The sequence below is a fragment of the Acomys minous genome, assembly GCF_964271855.1.
Source record: "Acomys minous genome assembly, chromosome: 3".
Taxonomy (NCBI): domain Eukaryota; kingdom Metazoa; phylum Chordata; class Mammalia; order Rodentia; family Muridae; genus Acomys; species Acomys minous.
In genome coordinates, this window is record NC_140485.1 from 93,679,063 (window position 1) to 93,699,147 (window position 20,085).

General features: G+C 45.1%; 1 protein-coding gene across 1 annotated transcript in view; it reads right to left on the minus strand.

Annotated features, from left to right (window-relative positions):
• The window catches only part of PDSS2 (decaprenyl diphosphate synthase subunit 2), a 263,281-nt gene that overhangs the window by 90,522 nt on the left and 152,674 nt on the right, over positions 1-20,085 (minus strand). Inside the window, exon 4 of the mRNA XM_084774454.1 lies at positions 16,011-16,085. Coding sequence (XP_084630580.1) covers positions 16,011-16,085 — 75 coding nt within the window. The remainder of the gene's footprint in view (positions 1-16,010; positions 16,086-20,085) is intronic.

Here is a 20,085-nt window from a genome sequence, read left to right on the forward strand (position 1 = left end):
TCTGTCTTAGTCACTGTCCCACTGCTGTGAAGAGACACCATGACCACAGCAACTCTTATGAAAAAAAGCATTTAATTTCAGAGGGCTAGTCCTTACCCTCACGGCAGCCTGCAGGCGAATGTGCTGGCGAAGGAGCCGAGAGTTCAGCATCCAGATTCACAGGCAGCAGGAAGAGAGGCGAGAGGCTGCATCTGGCTTGGGTCTGTGAAGCCCCAAAGTCCACCCCCAGTGACGTACATCCTCCAACAAGGCCACACCTCCTCATCCCTCCCAAGCAGTGCCGCTCCCTACCGACCCAGCATCCTAACACACACAGGGACCACTCCCATTCAACCCTGCACGGATTCCTTCTGAATTCAGTGTCTTCCTATCGTTTCCATTACCAGCAACTGTGTCTGCGGCTGCATACAGACCACCAGCTGGTCTCTCTGCCTCTCTTTCCTTAGCTTGTGCATTAGATACACTTCTCATTGCTAGACCAAGTGCTGGACAAAAAAACAAGGCAGGGGAGGAAGGATCCATGTGGCTCAAAGCTTAAGAGGGGACACTGCCGATCAAGTTGGGGAGAGCATGACATCCAGTCAGGACGCAGAGCAGAGAGGAAGTGGGATCCAGACATGACAGCCCCCATTTTCCCCATCCACACTCCCACCTAAACCCTTCCAAAGACCTTTCCATTAAATAAGATCCCAAGGTGTTTCCTACTGAACAGGATTTTAAACCCCAATTCCTGAAGCCAAATGGCCAATATCTAACCGCTGGTTTACTTACTCCTTTCAAAATGACCACCTTTCCCCAGCAGGGCGGTAGCTCCAGCTTTGTTCTATTTTTGCCTCCGTTTCAGCTCTCAGTCACATTTATGTGCCTTGTCTAACACAGGTGGCTAACTTGTGTCCAACAAGTGATAAAGAGCAACGACCACACACCCTAAACCAACGATTCTTCCCCCCATTACCCCCCTCCCTGCACCCACTCTTCCCCATTCCCCGCTCCGCCCTCCCTTAGGTTAAGTTGAACCTGGGTCCAGCACCCTTTCTCTCAGGCCTTTGCTGGTACTGGATCGGCTTTGTTTAATCTCCACAGCTGTCTGCGTTTTTACCATTCAGAACTCAGGGGCCTTCCATGAACAGCGTCCAGTCACGCTAACACTGCGCTTTCATTTGTCCCGATACCAGGCAGTTCTTTCTCTAGCTCCTTTGTTCCCGAGTGTATTTATTAGCAGTCCCCTCCTGTCAGGGGGCAGCTCCACGAAAGCAAAGACATCTCCCTCATGGAGCTCTCATACCTGTGTTTTCCACACAGGAGATGCTCAAAAGTCATGTGAAATGACTGAATAAAGTCGAATGTTCCAGCCAGTGTCTAATGCCAACTCCTGACGTGATAAATTTCATCAGTCCCTGATCCCTGGTCACTCGTGTAGGTGTCAGGTTATCTTTCTAAGTTGTTTTACACCTTTTTTTTTTTTTAAAGTCAGGGTCTCTCACTGAGCCTGGTACTCACTGACTTGGCTGGCTCCAGGGAGCCAGCCGTCTGTTCCTGCCCCACCCCACCCCACCCCACCCCACCCCACCCCACCCCACCCCTTTAGCACTGGGGTTGTACATAGTCACCGAGATTCCACAGCTGCTAGGGATTTCAACTCAGGTCTCAGGCTTATATGACAGACATTTTACTGACTGAGCCGTCTCCAGAGCTCCCAACTTTGTTCTGGTTCATTTTTGCTCTACTTCTAGGATTCAGTTTAGAACTGACAGAAACTACCTCCCCCAAGAACTCCCCTTCCATCCCTCCTCCTTCTTCCCCTCCTCCCCCCTTTTTTTCTTTGAGGCAGGCTGACCTCAATCTCCTTATTCTCTTGCCTCAGTCTCCTGAGCAAGTGGACTACAGGAGTGCATGACCATGCCCAGTTATGAAACTTCTGGAACTCAGTGAATTCTTAGTGGGTTGTCCTTTCTCTTTTTGCACACGCAGCCTCTCTACACATGTGTGACTTGGCATATGTTTTATGGGTAAACTGCTGTGCAGGGCTTTCGTATGCACACCTCTCTTCTGAGTTGTGCACATTTTCAGATCTCAAGGGCAGTTCTGAGCTGCTGCTGTCTTAACTGCAGCTTTGGTTTAAATGTCCAGAAATACTCAGTATATTTTTTGGCACAAGCAGATTCAGTATATTTACTAATAAGCACTTGATCAATAATACCCAGTTTAGCTCTGCTTTAAAGAAATTAAAAAACGGGGCTGGAGAGATGGCTCAGAGGTTAAGAGCACTGGCTGCTCTTCCAGAGGTCCTGAGTTCAATTCCCAGCAACCACATGGTGGTTCACAACTATCTGTAATGTGACCTAATGCCCTCTTCTGGCATGCAGGTGTAGATGCAAGCAGATCACTGAATATATAATAAATAAATAAGAAATAAAAAACAAACAAACAAACAAAAACAACATTGTGTTGTTTCAATTTATGGCGGCAACTAGACCCAAGCCAGAATCACTTTGGAAGAGGGAACTTCAACTGAGAAACTGCCCCCACCAGACTGGCCTGTGGACAAGCCTGTGGTGTATCTTCTTGACTGATGACTGATGTGGGAGGGCCCAGCTCACTGTGGGCAGTGCCATCCCTGGGCTGTGGGTCCTGGGTTATATAAAAAAGCAGGCTGAGCAAGCCATGAGGAGTAAGCCAGAAAGCAGCGCCCTTCCACGGCCTCTGCATCAGCTCCTGCCCTGATATGACAGACTGCTCTGGTACGATATCCCTTCATGACAGAGAGTAAGCTGTAAGCTGAAATAAAGCCTTTCCTCCCCAAGTTGCTTCTCATCATGGTGTTTGATCACAGTAATAGAAATTCCAACTTAAGATAAACATTTGTGTGCCTATGTATGTGTGTGTATGCCATAGCATGTGGAGGTGAGAGAACAATTTACAGGAGTTGGCTCTCTCCTTTCACTAGTGAGATCTGGCGACTGAGCTCAGGATGACAGACTGGGTGGCCTGCACCCTCAGCCACAGAGCCATCTCACCACCTCAGCTCTATTATTAATAATGTTTCTTAATGACAACCCAACCAGATTCCAAAAGAAACAGATTAATTTGGGCTGGAGAGATGGCTCAGAGGTTAAGAGGGCTGACTGCTCTTCTAGAGGTCCCGAGTTCAATTCCTAGCAACCACTTGGTGGCTCACAACCATCTGTAATGTGATCTGATACTCTCTTCTGGCCTGTAGATGTGCAGGCAGGACACTGTGTACATAATAAATAATTAAAGAAAAAAATTTAAAAAATAAAACAGCTTAATTAGATTTTATACTCCAATCTCTTCATTATGCTGAAGATCAGTGCATTTTCTGAGAGACAGTATCTTTACTGAGAAATCACCACTATCCTTTGGTTTCTAAGTAGATGCTGAGAGAACCAGTTGTTTATGATTCTATGTTGAAAGCATTATTCTTACATGATGGTTTAACAAAAGAAAAAGGGAAATCATTACTTGTATTCTTTGTTTATTTTTATTTTATTTTATTTTTTTTTGTTTATTTCTTTTGAAGTGCCCAGGATCAAGCCCAGGGCCTGGCACCTGCTGGGCACTCACATAGGCGATATCCTCCGGCCCTTGCTTAATATCTGAAGAAGAACAAGAACTACCTACAGCATTAGTAATCCAACTACAGCAGAACAGGCTGCGCCACAGTCACCCTGACTTACCCTCCATGGTCTCCACTTCATCTTCCTTTGTCCACCAACTCATCAGTCTACAAGGGTGATTTGCACTTCCCATCTCTGAAGGGCTTAACTTTTTTTTTTTTTTTAATCTGAAAAGTCTGCCAGACCACAACATTAATCTAATCTCAACTACACCGATGTACTTTTCTCTAAAAGCAATCTTCCTTTATAGCAACTTTGTCATCTTTTTCCCTCTCCTGGGTCAACCAAGTACAAAACTGATATAGTTTTAAAATTTCTTATTCGAGTGACTGAAGTGCTTAACACCAACACTCAATGAATACTTAGTAATCTACAACACAAAGGTGTTGGGGACGGGCTACATGGCCAATTATCAGCCATCTTGTCAGAACCTAGGTTCCTATTTCTCCAGAAGTCTGCCATTTAGCTGACCTTGTCATAGGTCAGCAGTTAGACACCTGTTGTGGTTTATTGTGGGGGCTGGTCATTCCAGACACCGAGCTACTCCTTTTCCGGTGGGACTACTGATAAGATCAGATTAAGGGCCAGTTGCCTGCGAGCAGCAGTTCCGGGAGCTTTTTCCTGACTGACCAGATCCTTCACGACTTTCCTGGAATTTCTCTCCTGCAATTATAGCAGCTGTAAAGGTAGATCCCTACCTGCTGGAGCATTCCAGAGTTAGGTATCCATAGCAACCCTTGCTTACGCAAATACCCACGCCTCTGTGCCTATATAAACTCTGTGAAAGTTCTCAATAAACGGGGTTTGATCAGAATGCAGACTTGCCCCCTTCTTCATGTCTGGTGTTCTCTCTCTATACAGGAAAATTCTCCTCCCGAGCGTTAGTCGAACCCCGGCGGGCCGGGGCACACAGGCACTATATATTTTACTGAGGGGATTTTGTATTTTTTTATTTTATAAAAAGATGTTATAAGTCAAAAAAAAAAAAAGTCTTGTGGTCTAGCATTCTGGCTAATATGGAGCAAAAGAGATTAGGTTTTTGTCTGAAAGAACTAAAACTAAAACACTGGACAAAGTGCATGAACACGGCTATCACAGCCCCTGTTCTACTGATGTGAGGAGGCACCACAATTAAGGCAACTCTTATAAAAGAAAGGACTGTAATGGTGGGCTTGCGTACAGTTACAGAGGTTCATCCACTTTCATCATGGGGGTGGGGGTGGGGCGAGCGGTGGCATGCAGGCAGGCTTGGTGCTGGAAGAGTAGCAGAGACTTCTGCATCCTGATCCACAGGCAGAGAGGGAGAGAGACTGCGTCAGGCTTGTGTCCTTGAAACCTCAAAGCCACCCCTAGCGGCACACTTCTTCCAACAAGGACACACCTCTTAATACTTCTAATCCTTTCAAATAGTGCCACCTCCTGGCGACTACGCATTTAAGTATATGAGCCTATGGGGACCGTTCTTATTCAAACCACCACACTCCCACTAGGCTTGCAGCCATAGCATAATGTAAAAAAATGAACTCAGTACAACTTCAAAAGTCTCCAAACCTCAAAGGTCCATCTGAGACTGTCTCTGAGACAATCTCTTCACTGTAACCCCAGGTATAAACAAAATCAAAAAGCAGACCACGTATATCCAATATACAGAGGTACAGATTTTCCACTGGCACATTAGCATCTCAAAAAGAGGAAAGGACGCAGGGTGAGAAAACCTGAACCAAAGCAAGACCTCAACCCAGCAGCGCAAACTCCAAGCTCTGAGTCTCCATGCCTGTTAGACGGCTCTTCAGATCTCCAGGTCCTTTCAGCTTAGCTGACTGACTTATATGTCCCTGCCTTGACCTGGTTCCACAGTGTTAGCAGCTCCCCTCAGCAGGGATCCCATGGCACTGGCACCTGCAACATCTTGGGGTCTCCAGTGAAATCCAGGCTTCACCTTCACAGCTTCATTCAGTGGCCTCTCTGGGCCTCATGGAGGGACACCCCCGACATACACCTGGCCTCAGCAGCTTTCCTGAGCTGTAGAGGGAGATTCCACAATCCCTTTCTTGCATGGTTGATGATAAAGCCAGAGCCACATGGTCAACGTGGCCTCAGCTTTGCTGGGGCTGGAACTTGGCCCCCTTGTTCAAACACATTGTCACAGCTTTCTGTTTTCCATGGTTTCCTTCATGGTTTACACTTTTCATTAATTCATTTTCAGGAGCTGGAAGCTTAGCTGGGGTGGGGTCAGCCATCACTCCCTTAGCTGGGAGGGTGGGGTCAGCCATCACTCCTTAGCTGTGTGTGTGGGGGTCAGCCATCACTCCTTAGCTGTGTGTGTGTGGGTCAGCCATCACTCCTTAGCTGGGAGGGTGGGGTCAGCCATCACTCCCTTAGCTGGGAGGGTGGGGTCAGCCATCACTCCTTTTATTCCACTTAGCATCGGGCTACTTTTTACATTATTTTTGTTTTCGTTTGTGGTTTGTTCTTCAAGACAGAGTTTCTCTGTGTAGCCTTGGCTGCTTTGAACTTGATTTGTAGACCAGGCCAATCTCACTGAGATTTGCCTGCCCCTACCTCCCAGAGTGCTGTGATTACAGGCATGCACCACTGCATTAAAAAACAAAAACAAAAACAAAAAAAACCCAAAACACTTTTTAAAAAACACTTCCTGGCACTACTTTTCTCCTCAAACAATATATTTTCTATTTTTCTTTGCCCAGCTTGGTCCTTTTCATTATAGGTCTGGGTAAGAGTGACCATCCATGACAACGCAGCAGAGGCTGTCTTAAAGTCTCCTCTGCCAATACTACTAAGCCCAAATTCTTCAATTTAGCCTCAAGTAGATTCTATAGATAAGGGCAGAAAGCAGCCACATTTGCCAAAATATCACAAGAATGGTCTGTTAGCCACTTGTTAATACTCTTCTTTTCTGAAATCTCTTGAGCCAGGCCATCATAATCGACATTGCTGATCCTGCTGCCTCTACCTCCACAGAGGCATGAGGAATGTATGTGTGTGTGCGTACACAAGCAGGCATCTCTTTCTCTCAATAAAAACAAAACAAAAGAAAAATCAAGCCCTAAAATCAAAAGTCTACAGGGTCTGTCCCCAGGGATCCATAGCTATCGCTCACATTACACATTTATAGAGGATGTGGTTTGGGGCCGGGGATTTCATCTTAACCCCTCCCCCAGGCTAATAAGCGAGCTGTCCATACTTTATGGATGGTAGTGAAAGCACAATGCTCTTGAGTTGGAGTGGAAGGACTGCACTCATTAAGCCAGTGCAAGAAACATGTGCACCATTTGTATCATGTGCTACCTTTGACTCAACTCCTGCAGAGGCAATGTAATGGTTTCTTTGAAGCCGAAGACAAGAGTCTGAGAGATCAATTGTTTTTGTTGCAACCAGTAAGCAAGACGATTAGCTCAGCTTTCAAAGTAACTCGCTACGTAAAGAACAGTTCTGGAAAATGACCTGGGTAGGGTCTGTAAGGTGGTTCAGCAGGCAAGGGTACCGGTTGCCACGCCTGATGCCTGAATTCAATCCCCAGGACTGACTTGGCAGAAGGAGAGAAGTGTGTTGGCTCTAGTCCTTAACAATTAAGTTTTATTATGAATTCATTAATCAAAGTTCTCTTCCTTACAACCCGACTACTTTAAGCAAGAGGGAAAGGAGGTTAGTGAGAACAGGAATTAACCTGGATGTAAGCAGATTCTCTACCAGATCGCAGCAATCTGCACCTCAGCAGCCTAGTCTCTCCCAGCTGGTCTGCCTCCCCAGGACTCTCCTCGGCTTCCACCCCCATGGTCAATTGGCAACACAATACCCCGGTCAGAGTCTCCGGCTTTTTTCCTTAATTCCGGACCCAGGATTGCTCCTCTCAGTTTATCTCAGTGGGGAATCTGGTGTTTTCCAGGGCAAAGCCTGCCGTCCTTCTATAGGACTGACTGCCTATAAAGTTTTCCTCTGACCCTACACACACCCTTCACTGTGGCACGCGTACACCTATACACATATACAAGATAAAGGTATAAAATGTTAGCTGGACACGCCTGTGAGCCCAGCACTCTGGGAGGCAGAGGCAGGTGGACTGCTGTGAGTTTGAGGCCAGCCTGCTCTACAAAGCATAGAACTGGCCTCTGCCTCTCCCAGAATAGCCTCTCTCAATCAGTGTCTCACAGCAGTGATCTGTGGCATGTTTTCTCTACCAAAATTCCTAGTGCAATATGACAAGGAAAAGAATTTTAAAAAAGCACTTACTTTGAAAAGAAGGAAAATGTTGTTTATTCACAAGTGTCATATGACTATCTACACAGAGTGTCACAGAACCTACAACATCAAAGGCTGTTATGACTAACACACTAGGAAGACTGTAGGATGCAAGGTAAACAACAATAACAGCAAACAACAAAATGGCCCAAAAAACAAGCTGTCTTGTTGGTATCTTCTCAATACCAAATAGTAAAATGGGTGAAATGTTTATACAGACGCTGAAAAAGCTATTATGATATCACTAAAGGATATTAATAGCAAATAAACATGAAGATGCAAACTACTCAATATTGCTATTTATTAGGGAAATATACACTAAAACCACAATTAGCTAAAACTGTAAGGTAGGCCAAAATTATACTTGAGAATGGATAAAATACTAAAAACTGATCACATTATGTTTTAGTAAGGTGTGGAACAACCAGAATTCTCAAACATGACTGACAGAAATGTAACATGGGAGCCAGTGAGGTGACCCAGCAGTAAAAACATGTCTTAGGGGTTCTATGCTGTGATAAAACACCATGACCAAAGCAACCTGGCAGAGGAAAGGAACTATTTCATTTACATTTCTAGGCCACAGTCTATCACTGAGAAAAGTCAGGCCAGGAAGCTGGAGGCAGGAGCTGATGCAAAGGCCTTAGGGGGTGCTGCTTACTGGCTTGCTCCCCATGGCTTGTTCAGCCAGCTTTCTTATACCACCTAGGGCCATCAGCCTAGAGGTGGAACCACCCACAGTGACCTGGACCCTCCCACAGGCCCAGCTGGCAGCGATGCTTTCTTAATTGAGGACTTCTTTTCCAAAATGATTCTAGCTTGGTCAAGACGATGGAAACTAGCCAGTACAGAGCACTATATACCCACTGTATGACATATAAAGTCCACGATGAGGTTTCTATCCAAAAGGACATAAATAGCAACATGATTATTCCTAGGTAAACCCAAGAGAAAGGAACGTGCACTGTTAGTAGCTCCCAGCATCTTCATCTGGAGTGCTTTAACATTGGAAGCATCTCAAATTTTCACCAATAGGTGGATCACAGAGTGTGGCACATCCTTACAATTGAATACCAGTTAGCAGCAGTAGTGAACTACTCACATTTGGACTATGGATGCATTTCAATGTAACTGTTCAAGGGCCCCAGTCAAAGGGTCAATACTTCTAGATTCATTTATACAAAATTCTACAAAACTACAAACTAATTTATAGTAAGCATGGATTGCCTGTGGCTCACGAAGAAGGTAAAGGATGGAGGAACACAAAGGGAGAAACAGCTGGGGGCGATGGAAATGCTTATCAACCTAACTGGTATAGTTTCCTTGCTCCATCCTTATATCTAGACATCAGATAATGCACTTTAAGTGTTCCCAGTTTATTGTATATTAATAATCCTCCTCGGAAAGATCTTCCACTACAACCATTCTAGGGCTTTCTAAATGATTAATTTAGCAATGGGGGTGGAGGTGGGGGGACTACTACTGACACACCAGGTACTGTTTTGGTATTAGAAACACAGTGATACTTATATTCTTGTAGGAAGAGACTTAAAGTTGTAATGATGATAAAAAAAAAAAGCACAAGATGGTAACACTTGATTGAGATAAAATAATTAAGTAGGACAGACATTAAATATTTCTGGGTGTGGAGAACTGGCTATGAAGAAGCAGTTTCTGAAAAGGTAGCTATATGAATGCCAACGAGGGCAAGAGTGTCAGCGCGGAACAATCCCAGCATTCCTTTCCATGGACCACCCTAAGGACCGCTCTCGACTCCTGACGCACATTGCTCTGACCACCTGAGAATCCCCTTGTTTACCCACCTTCAGCATGTAAACATGCTATCGGCTCTGCATTCCAGCATGGCATTACACATCTTCCACCATTCTCCACAACCAGCCCTATACATTTTTTTGTTTGTTTGGTTTTGATTTTGTTTTGTTTTGTTTTGTTTTGTTTTAAGACAGTCTCACTGTGTAGCCCTGGCTGGCCTCAAACTTAAAAGATCTACCTGCTTCTGCCTCTGGAGTGCTGGGATTCCAGGTGTGCGCCACTGGGCTTGGCTGCAGTGTCATTTTTCACTAGTCCTTTATTGTTACATGGCAGAAAGAAACATTTCTTTCTGATCTTAAATGTTTCCTTTCATCAAGTCATTGCTCTACCCAGACTGCCTTCCGTTCTGCACATTTCTTTCGACCCTTTGGTGTCTGTCTCAAATAGCAGATTCTCTCCAAAGGCTTTTCTGATTTCCCCACCGAGAGCACAATTATCTTGCTATCGTGTTTTAGACAGTGGCACAGAGCTCTGAGGCAGGCAGAGCACCTACAATATCTAGTAGACTCAATTACCTTATTTTTCTATTTGACGCAAAAGCTGCCTAAAAGCCAAAGGAAGAGAAGTATAAACATGAGACAAAAAAAAAAAAAAAAAAAAAAAAAAAAAAAAAAAAAAAAAAAAGAAAAGAAAAAAAAAGAATAAGACCTATCTTGCCCCACAAAATCTATGACTAAGTATGTAAAGTATGAACTCTACTTGGAAAAGCCAGACTGGATCTCCACAACTTCAGTGACTGTTGATTAAGCAGCTCTTCCTCCAGAGAATTAGATTAAACCCTCTTATTTTGGGGGTGTGGGGCCAATCCAACATGAGCATGAAGCTAGGGGAGCCATGTCTGTTCCTTTTCTGGGTTACAACTTGAGTTAGAGGCATGTATTTACAAAGCACTGCAGTGCCAGTGGAGACCAGAAGAGGGCACTGGATCCCCTGTGACAGGCATCACAGATGGCTATGAGCCTCCATGTGCATACTGGGAATCGAACCTGAGTCCTCTGGAGGGGCTCTCAGTGTCCTGAATCACGGGGCTATCTTTCTCCAGTTCTCATCCCTGAGGTCTGATGATATCTGGATGACTCACTGTACACAGTAGTGGGTCAAATCACAGTTAAAAAAAAAAAAAAAAAAAGTCTAACGGCCAGGTATGCTGGCACACCTGGTATGCTGGCCTGTAATCACAGCACAGGGGAGGCCGAGACAGGTGAATCTTTGTGAGTTCAAGGCCATCCTAGTTTACACAGTGATCAGGACAGCCAGGCTAAACAGTGAGACCTTTACACACATGCACGCACACATGCACGCACACAAGTGAGTGAGAGGACACAAAAGAAAAGCAGTAAAGGGAAGGAGTCTCAGTGGCTGAAGAAGAAGCCAAGCTCAGGCTCTCAAGGGAGCACCCTGCAGAGCCACAAGGCATGCGCAGTACTGCCCCGCAGAGCCACCGGGCATGTGCAGTACTGCCCCGCAGAGCCACCGGGCATGCGCAGTACTGCCCCCGCAGAGCCACCGGGCATGCGCAGTACTGCCCCGCAGAGCCACCGGGCATGCGCAGTACTCCCCCACAGAGCCACAAGGCATGTGCAGTACTGCCCCCGTAGAGCCACCGGGCATGCGCAGTACTGCCCCCGCAGAGCCACCGGGCATGCGCAGTACTGCCCCCCCCCCGCAGAGCCACCGGGCATGCGCAGTACTGCCCCCGCAGAGCCACCGGGCATGCGCAGTACTGCCCCCCCGCAGAGCCACCGGGCATGTGCAGTACTGCCCCCCCGCAGAGCCACAAGGCATGCGCAGTACTGCCCCGCAGAGCCACCGGGCATGTGCAGTACTGCCCCGCAGAGCCACCGGGCATGTGCAGTACTGCCCCGCAGAGCCACAAGGCATGCGCAGTACTGCCCCCGTAGAGCCACAAGGCATGCGCAGTACTGCCCTGCAGAGTCACTGGGCATGCGCAGTACTGCCCCACAGAGCCACAGGGCATGCGCAGTACTGCCCCGCAGAGCCACAAGGCATGCGCAGTACTGCCCCCGTAGAGCCACAAGGCATGCGCAGTACTGCCCTGCAGAGTCACTGGGCATGCGCAGTACTGCCCCACAGAGCCACAGGGCATGTGCAGTACTGCCCCGCAGAGCCACAGGGCATGCGCACTACTCCACAGTAAGTGTGTGCTGTGCATGAAATGTGGTTGGAGTTGCTGGAGACTCAGGCTCAGAGTTTTATTGGGGCTGCTCCTATAGGCATTCTGCCTAGAATGCAAAAAAAATTTCCAGATTTCCAGAAAACAGGTGTTTCAGCATAAACCATGCCAACTTAAGAAGTAGCATAGGCACTGTGAACTGTTTTTATCTCAGAGGGGTTGTTTTAAAATCCAAGATCCCACTGGCAGCCCAAGGCCAACTTCACAAGCAGGCTTTTGAAGGACAGCAACCATGTCCTTTTATTAATTAGTGTACTTTTTTGAGAATTTTACACGAGTCCTGTATTTACATCATTTCCACCTCTCCGTGTCCTCTATCCAACTCCTCCCGCGTACCCATTCACGACCTCTTCTCTAATTCTTATTATAGTATTTATACTATTGTACATACAGAGCGTGCACACACACATGCACACACACACACACACACACACACACACGAGACACGCAAGATAGTCATGTCTTTGGTAGGGAGATGCAGGGTCTGTGTGTGGGAGGGAGCTTCTGGAAAGGTAAGTAGGGCCTGGGGACATTCCAGGCAAGCACTGTGTATTTGTGTCCATGTATACATGTCTACCTGAGTTTATGTCATGTGTAAAACATGCAGTTAGTTGCCCCAGGAGCCAGGGGCCCTCAGATTGTGAGATGTTGTGAGATGCCTAATGTGGGTGCTAGCAATTGAACCCTGGTCTTCTGAAAGAACTGCAAGGGCTCTTAACCATTGGGCCATCTCTCCAGCCCACCTTTTTTACTTTATTTTTCTTAGACAAGGTCTTACTATGCAGCCCTGTTTGGCCTGGAACTTTGTAGACCAGGCAGACTTCTGCCTCCCAAATGCTGGCATTAAAGGTGCATACCACACCTTTGCTTTTAATTGGCTTCTTTAATTATTATAGAAAAATTTGGTAAAATGTACTTTTCTGATCCACATTTTTAAAAAGCCCAAGAGCTAATTTTATTATAAGGAAGAAATGGTTCTCAAGCTACCAAAGGCAGAAGTAAAAACATTTTTTGATGAGTGGAACAAAGGATGAATTTCCTAAATTATTTTGCATGTTTTCATGATCACAGTTTACCTGAAATCTGTTAAATACTAGTGATCTGAGTTGTATGTTTCACTGCTTTAGGGAAATTAGGTATGAACTGCAGAAAGTGATTTATAAAGCATCCAGTTCCAAATCTCTCTCCTTAATTAGCCCACCAGCCCGATAGACACCACTGCACACAGAGCTAAGTTGCCACTCCCAAATCTCCATCACTGCATTAAGGTGATAAGGAGAAGATGTATTGTATTCTCTTATCCCTGCAGAGACGAGATGGTTTGCAGCCTACTCGACCGACCCTCAAAGCAATCCTTCTGTGCGCTGAATCAGCTCAAGGCTTCAGAGCTGGGCAACAGAGGCCACAGCGGGGGCCTCACTTCCCATGTGACCTCTGCTTGTGGCAACTCTCAGTCACGTCAGCCTGGCATGTGCATGTGTGTGCGCGCGTGTGCTGTGATCTCTCTCTGCCTCTGAAGTGATTCCTTTCACTGTACCTGCAAGGACACTCAGGAAGGGGTAGAGGCAGGTTCTGGTTAGGGAGGAAAATGTGGTTAACTTCAGCTGTACTAGGGTGCAAATGGAGGCAGTACCAATGACTGCTGCGGTCCACTAGGACTGTTTGTTTCCGTTATTGAGAAATGACTCATCTTCAAATGGTTTGGCTATATTCCGAATCTAAACTGCTTTGGAAAGACTCAAGTGCTTTAAAGGGCCTTGTGTGGGGAGGTGGGAGGGCGGATGGACAAAGCATTGCTATGTATTCTTTTAAGGGAACGAGACGTATTAGCCAATGGGAAAATCGGCAAACGGTGTGTGCTCAGGGGCTCTCCCATTACAGCAGTAACCCTTCAGAGTCTTGGTTGTTTCTTCTGTTCTTTTTCCAAACAGATTGTATATTTTTAAAATTGCATAGGACTTGGAATCTAATTTTAAAAAAACTCTTGAATTCAAATCTAACCCTCAGGCATATTAATGAATAAGTTGTAGACATTAAACTTTGATGCTTACTTACCAGCTCTAAACTGTAAGATTTTTCTCTATCCAATGAGACCATCCACAAGTGTGACCCCATCTCAAGTGAGGGGAACAATGAAACTGCAGAATCTGTGTAATAATTCTCGCTGCTATTAGGCTGTCTGACAGAGCCCTTCACAGATGCTCACACATGGTTAGTGAGGTGGGGTATTAAGTGGACAAACTGAGAGACCACAGCAACAACACCACGTTCGCCTCAAGCGCATGTGGTGCTTTTATCTATGATCTTGGGGTGGGAAGGGGAAGGCAGAGGCAGGAGGATTACACGGTGTGTGTGCTTGCTGGCTTTTGTTTTTTGAAACAGTCTCAGTATCTCAGGCCCAGATGTTCTTATGTAGCTCAGGTTAGCCTTGAACACATGGCAACCTTTATCTGATCCAGCCAAACTTTCGTGGCATCTTGTCTCAACAAATAAACACCCTCAAAAGCAAAACTAATGAGTGCCTTCTGTGGGAGTAAGCTGAATCCCTCAGAGACATCCCGGGAGGACACTGCCTCAGCTGCATCAGCTGCGCACTGTGGTAATTACACAGTGAGACCTTAGGTATGGCCAATGGAAGCCATCAAATCACGGGTTGTTAAGGTACCGTGGGAGTAGAGTAAGAGGGTAAGATCATAGGGTTTTAAGTTAGAATCCCAGTAAGTTCTAGAACCTTGAGAAATCACCCAATCCTTTCTAAACCACCATTTTCATATCTCAAAATGGGAGCACTGCCCCCCCCCCCAGACTTCTGTGAATCAACTGACAAGCAGGTAAATCATTTACAATGTCACGCGCTTAGCTGCTATCACCGTCACATTATGTGCAAGGGAACTCTGGGTGAGTAGCGCCAGGTCATAAATCACCACCCTTGCACCATGAGATATAAATCGCCGGGCACAGAGAGAACCACTCTCGCCTCTGAAAAATCTTGCAAACAGGGTTCACTGTGGTCTTCATCTTGTGAGGTCCCCACATACCACTGGGCTGCTTCTGTGAGGTCACAAACGCCTCTTGGGGACCGTGGTTCCCCGAATCAAATGCCAGCAGACGTCCAAAGTACAGAATTCTTCACATTTCACTAACCCCTGTTGCAACCTTCCAGAGTTCCTGCGCTATACTTCAGATTAAATTTTTCTTTTTTATCTAAGCTGCTCAGGCCGTGCGTTTCACTTTTGGTAAAATTGGCCTTTCTGCTTTTCAAGTGGACGTGTTAATGCTGAGGATGCACACACATGCATTGATTCTGAATGAGTGAAATCTTGCTAATGCAGGAGTTAGGGAAGTCAGGCTAATGAGACATTGAGAGGAGTCCCTTCTCACAGGAGATGCCACGGCAGACGGCGGCGGTGGGCAATGGAGCGTGCACTTTCTAGCTAATCCCCCACTGAAATGAAGTTAAGTGCACTTTAAGGAAATAAAACCTAACCTTTCTTGAGATGACCTGTTAAATGAGTCAAAAAGCCCTAATTCTAAACCTATAAAATTAATCAAAACAATCCAGCTGTGCAGCTGTCCTAGCTTCCATGGCGGAGACTAATAACTGCAGTAAGCTCTGGACCTTGGATGTGAAAGGCATTTCAGTCCTGCGCCCGCCCTTCCTGACAGCCTTGTGGAGCTCACTGTCTCACAGAGCCCTCTTTCTCTGGGGAGAAGCTGGCACAGCCTTAAGCGGTCCTTGCTGCCAGCAGCCCCTTCTGACTGCGCTACCTGCCAGCCAGCAGTGCCCTGGTGTCTGCCCGCTGCTGCAGACTGAACAGACTGTGATTCTAGCCAGAGGAGCAGAGGTTGCTTTAATTGGCTGCTATGTACTGAACGTATGGCCATGAATTTGTAGCCAGAATACTGATATAAAAAAGAAGAAACAAAATAAAACAGAACAAAAAAACCCTACACATACACAAAAGAAGGAAAAAGAAAAATCCTACAAAGTTGAAACACAAAACAACAATGAAATGTTTGTTCTCCGCCCTCATGCCGCAGTGTGGCCTTTACCCGTAACACGTCACAAGCCTGCAGTTCTGTACCTTGGCCGAAGCAGAGTTTTCCTGGTACACGCCTTGCACCAAGTCCATAAGAGCACTTGCTAAAAGTTCCACGACCTAAAAAGACAAGGAGAAAAACAAAACTGAAAGATCAATTCAAACGTGTAGCTCCATTTAGTCACAGTGCAGGATTTGTGTTTGGCAGAAAAAAACTGGAGTTACACTCAGAGATTCTGGCAAATGGATTGCCCACCTGGATATTAAATCTGTGATCAAAAAAAATTTTTTTTAGTCATAACTCAAGCAAAAAGAAAATCCTATAAGCTTAGCATTTCACCAATCTACATGAAAATCCAGTTAACAACCATTTTGTATATAATCTTAAATCTCAGATGATGAATGAACCATTAACTCAATTTATTTTCTGCATGTTTATTTCTGTCAAGTGGATACCTTTCCAGTACTCCTATTCTGGGAGCCATTACACTGCTAATTTTCATACTTAATACAAAAAGAACAAACAGCAGTAAGAAAATGGCTCACCATTCAAATGTGCTTGTTCTGTTCTTAAAATATTCCACAGAGCCGGATGTGGCAGTGTACTTTTTTTTTAATCACAGCCCTCCCCATGCAAAGCCAGTCATATCTCCGTGAGTTCAAGGCCAGCTTGGTCCACAGAGCAAATTCCAAAACAGCCAAGACTACATACAAAGACCTTGTCACAGAAAAACCCAACTAATGTAGGGTATTCACCAGGGACATGGTTTTGTCTTTATTAGCTGGCTGGAGACTACCCTGGAGGTTTGGGATCCTAGTGTAGACCCAAGCCTTTTTCAGGGTAAGCTTTTAAGCACAAAAACCATGTTCTGGGTTGACATATTTTGGTTAACAAGAAAACTTAGCCAGAAGTAGAATTATAGAAGCCAAAAAGCAAAGTTAGTATGTTTAGAGACTTTCAGTTAACTATGAACTTTGGCGGATTAGACCTTTGGTTTGATTTTGGCAGGTGGTACTGTCTATATCTTGAGTTCTACAGCCTAAATGGTGCTATCATCATGGAGTCAGTGGTGCTAAGGTTTTGGGGCCTATAAAGTCTGGGGCCTTATTAAACCAATAACAATGAAAGACACACTATGGACATATTTGGCATAGGACCCCTGGGTCAAATATACCATAAACACTGAAAATTTTGACAGAACTAGCTAAAAAAAATAACAACCAAGCAAACTCAAAAGTGCTAAACTTGCTTCACAATGTGAAACACGCAGAAAACAAGAAATGGTCTCTGTGATTGTTTACACAAAGCCAGATAATTGGTAGTGTTCGATGCAGCCATTGCAAAGGAGAGTTCCTCCAAGCAGCCCCTGCTCTCTCACAGTCCTCACTGCATTTAGCTTCCTACACTGTATTTAGCTCTACTCTTGGCTTCCTAAAGTTTAGCTCAGTTCTGACTGAGTTCAAGGATTTTGTTTCAGCTTTTATCATTGCTGTAACCGAAGGAAGCCAAGGGATACACACTGGAGCATGAAGATATTTTAATCAGGCACCTTGCATTTAATATGCTTGTTCTTAGAGGCAAATGACATCGATTTGAAGAAGGGACTTGCTTTAAAGTTTTAACACAACAACATTTACCTCTATTCACACTGCATTCATTGATGATACGGAAATTTTGATGATTAAAGACAATTTTTTCCCTAGCTCTGCACATGAGCTAAATTGTAAGACCCACAGTTTTTTTTTTCTTCCTTCCTTCTTCAAACCACATTTCCCTCTAAGTAACTAAATATTTAGGGAATATTACAGCAACACAAGCTGCAGAGGGGCAGGAAGGAGAATGATCCTACAATGCTACCAGTGGAGTTATGTCAATGGGGAAGAGAGAAAAATGAATGGATTTTTTTTCCTGAAAGTATCAGATAAGCCCTACTCCCAAATCCAGAAGGATTGAGTATCGCTGATAGGTCTATGAAAGACTGTAACTGACCGCACAGCATCAGACTGGGTTACAGTTTACACAAGCAGCATCCCGAGATCTGTCTGATGGCTGGACACATAATACAGATCAGTCACTCACTCAGCGATGTTATGGGTTTGAGGCAGTTGGGGCTCGGAGACCAGCTCTGGTAATGTGAAGAGGGATTTTCAAAGAGAAAGTCCAATGTGAGATGTCAAAATGACGGCGTGAACTTTTAACAGCTGATCTGGCCCTGGATAACCCAGGCTTCCTTTACCCCCTGAAATTCCAGACGAGGCAGAAGCAACAAAAACGTTTTGTTCTGACCCTTTTTCTCTTAGTATGTTCATAGTTTATAAATGGCCTGTGCTGATAAGTGGCTGTACATATACCTACCTCTGCAGCTATGGCAACTGGGAAGGAAAAACAAATGGAGGAAAGGTTATCATGAGAAACAGAAACAGCCTAAAGGAGTTCACCGTGGTCCATGCTAAGCAGTACACTGTACGTATAAATGCCTTCTCAGAGCCTGGAATGCTAATTTAAATAATCCTATCAAAGAAGGTGCACGCCTTTAATCCCAGCACTCGGGAGGCAGAGGCAGGTGGATTGCTCTGAGTTTGAGGCCAGCCTGGTCTACAAAGGGAGTCCAGGACACAGAGAAACCCTGTCTTGAAAAACCAAACCAAACCAAATCAAACCAAAACAAAAAACAAAAAACGAAAAAAAAACCCAACAACAAAAAAAGAAGGATGGATTTAATTTTCATCCATCTTTAATACTGCAAATATTTATATAGAACTCATTAATAATGAAGTAAATTGACTTAACATTTGTTTGTTTTCTTTTCTAACTTATTTATTTATTTAGACACTGGCAGTGCCAACTAGAACTCTCTACATAAGCTAGGCTGGCACTGGACTTATAAAGGTCTGCCTACCTCTGCCTTTGGAATGCTGGAATTGTAGGCATACCTGGCTCGGACTCTTTAAAATATATTTATCTGTATGTGTGATACCTGCTTGTTTATATGCGCACCACGTATTTACAGGTATCCACGGAGGACAGAAGGGGGTCCCCTGGGACTGGTGCTACAAGCAGCTCACCGCTGCCTCACATGGGTGTTGGGACCCAAATCCAGCGTCTCAGCAAGAACAACAAGTACTCTAACAAGTGCTCTAACACTGCACCATGCCTCCGGCCCCGACTTAAGATTCCTGGGAAATCTGAAGAACTGGCAAGATTGGCTCCCTGGATAAAGGTCCTTGCTGCCAAGCTGACAGCGACTTCAGTCCCTGAGACCCATGTGGTGGAAAGAAAGTCAATGACTCCCACAAGCTGTCCTCTGACTGCTACATATACTCTGTGTGTGTGTGTGTGTGTGTGTGTGTGTGTGTGAGAGAGAGAGAGAGAGAGAGAGAGAGAGAGAGAGAGAGAGAGAGAGTGTTAAATGTGATTTTATACGAGGGTGTTGTCTTCATGTAATTAAAAAAAAAAAAAGAGCTAGTGAAGACAACAGCACCCAGGAGAACCTAGTGAGGACCACGGCACCACAACACAAACAAGCCCCAAAACACCCCAAAAACAAAGCCCACAAATCTCAGCATTTATAATTAGGCAAGACACTTGTGACTTCTGTATTGCTGTGAAGCAAAAGACTTGACAGAAACAGCTTCAGGAAGGAGAGGGTGGCCTGGACTCAGGGTTTCAGAGGTCTAGTTCATCCTGGTTTAAGAAAACCATGGCTGTGGGAGCACGTGGCAGAAGACAGCATTTGTATCACCGTAGTCAGGGAGCAGCCAGTGAAAAAGAGACCCCAAGGACCTAATCAAATCACCTACTTCCTTTAGCTAGGCCCCACTTCTGGAATGTCCCAAAATAATGTCTTCAGGCAAAGACCAAGTGTGTCGAAGGTGCTGGGGGACTTTGCTGATTTAAACCGTTACAGCTTATAAACCTGAAAATCTTTTATTTACAAACTTGGATGGAACAGCTCATATTATTACTACACATATTTCAAAACTTCCTCTCCCCTACACTATACATTTCTGAGAGTTTAAATTATACTTTTTTATTTTGTTATAATACATCCTACCCTCTTTCCTTTCCTCCCTCTGGCTCCTCCCATACATCTCCTCGCTTTCTCTCAAATGCATGGCA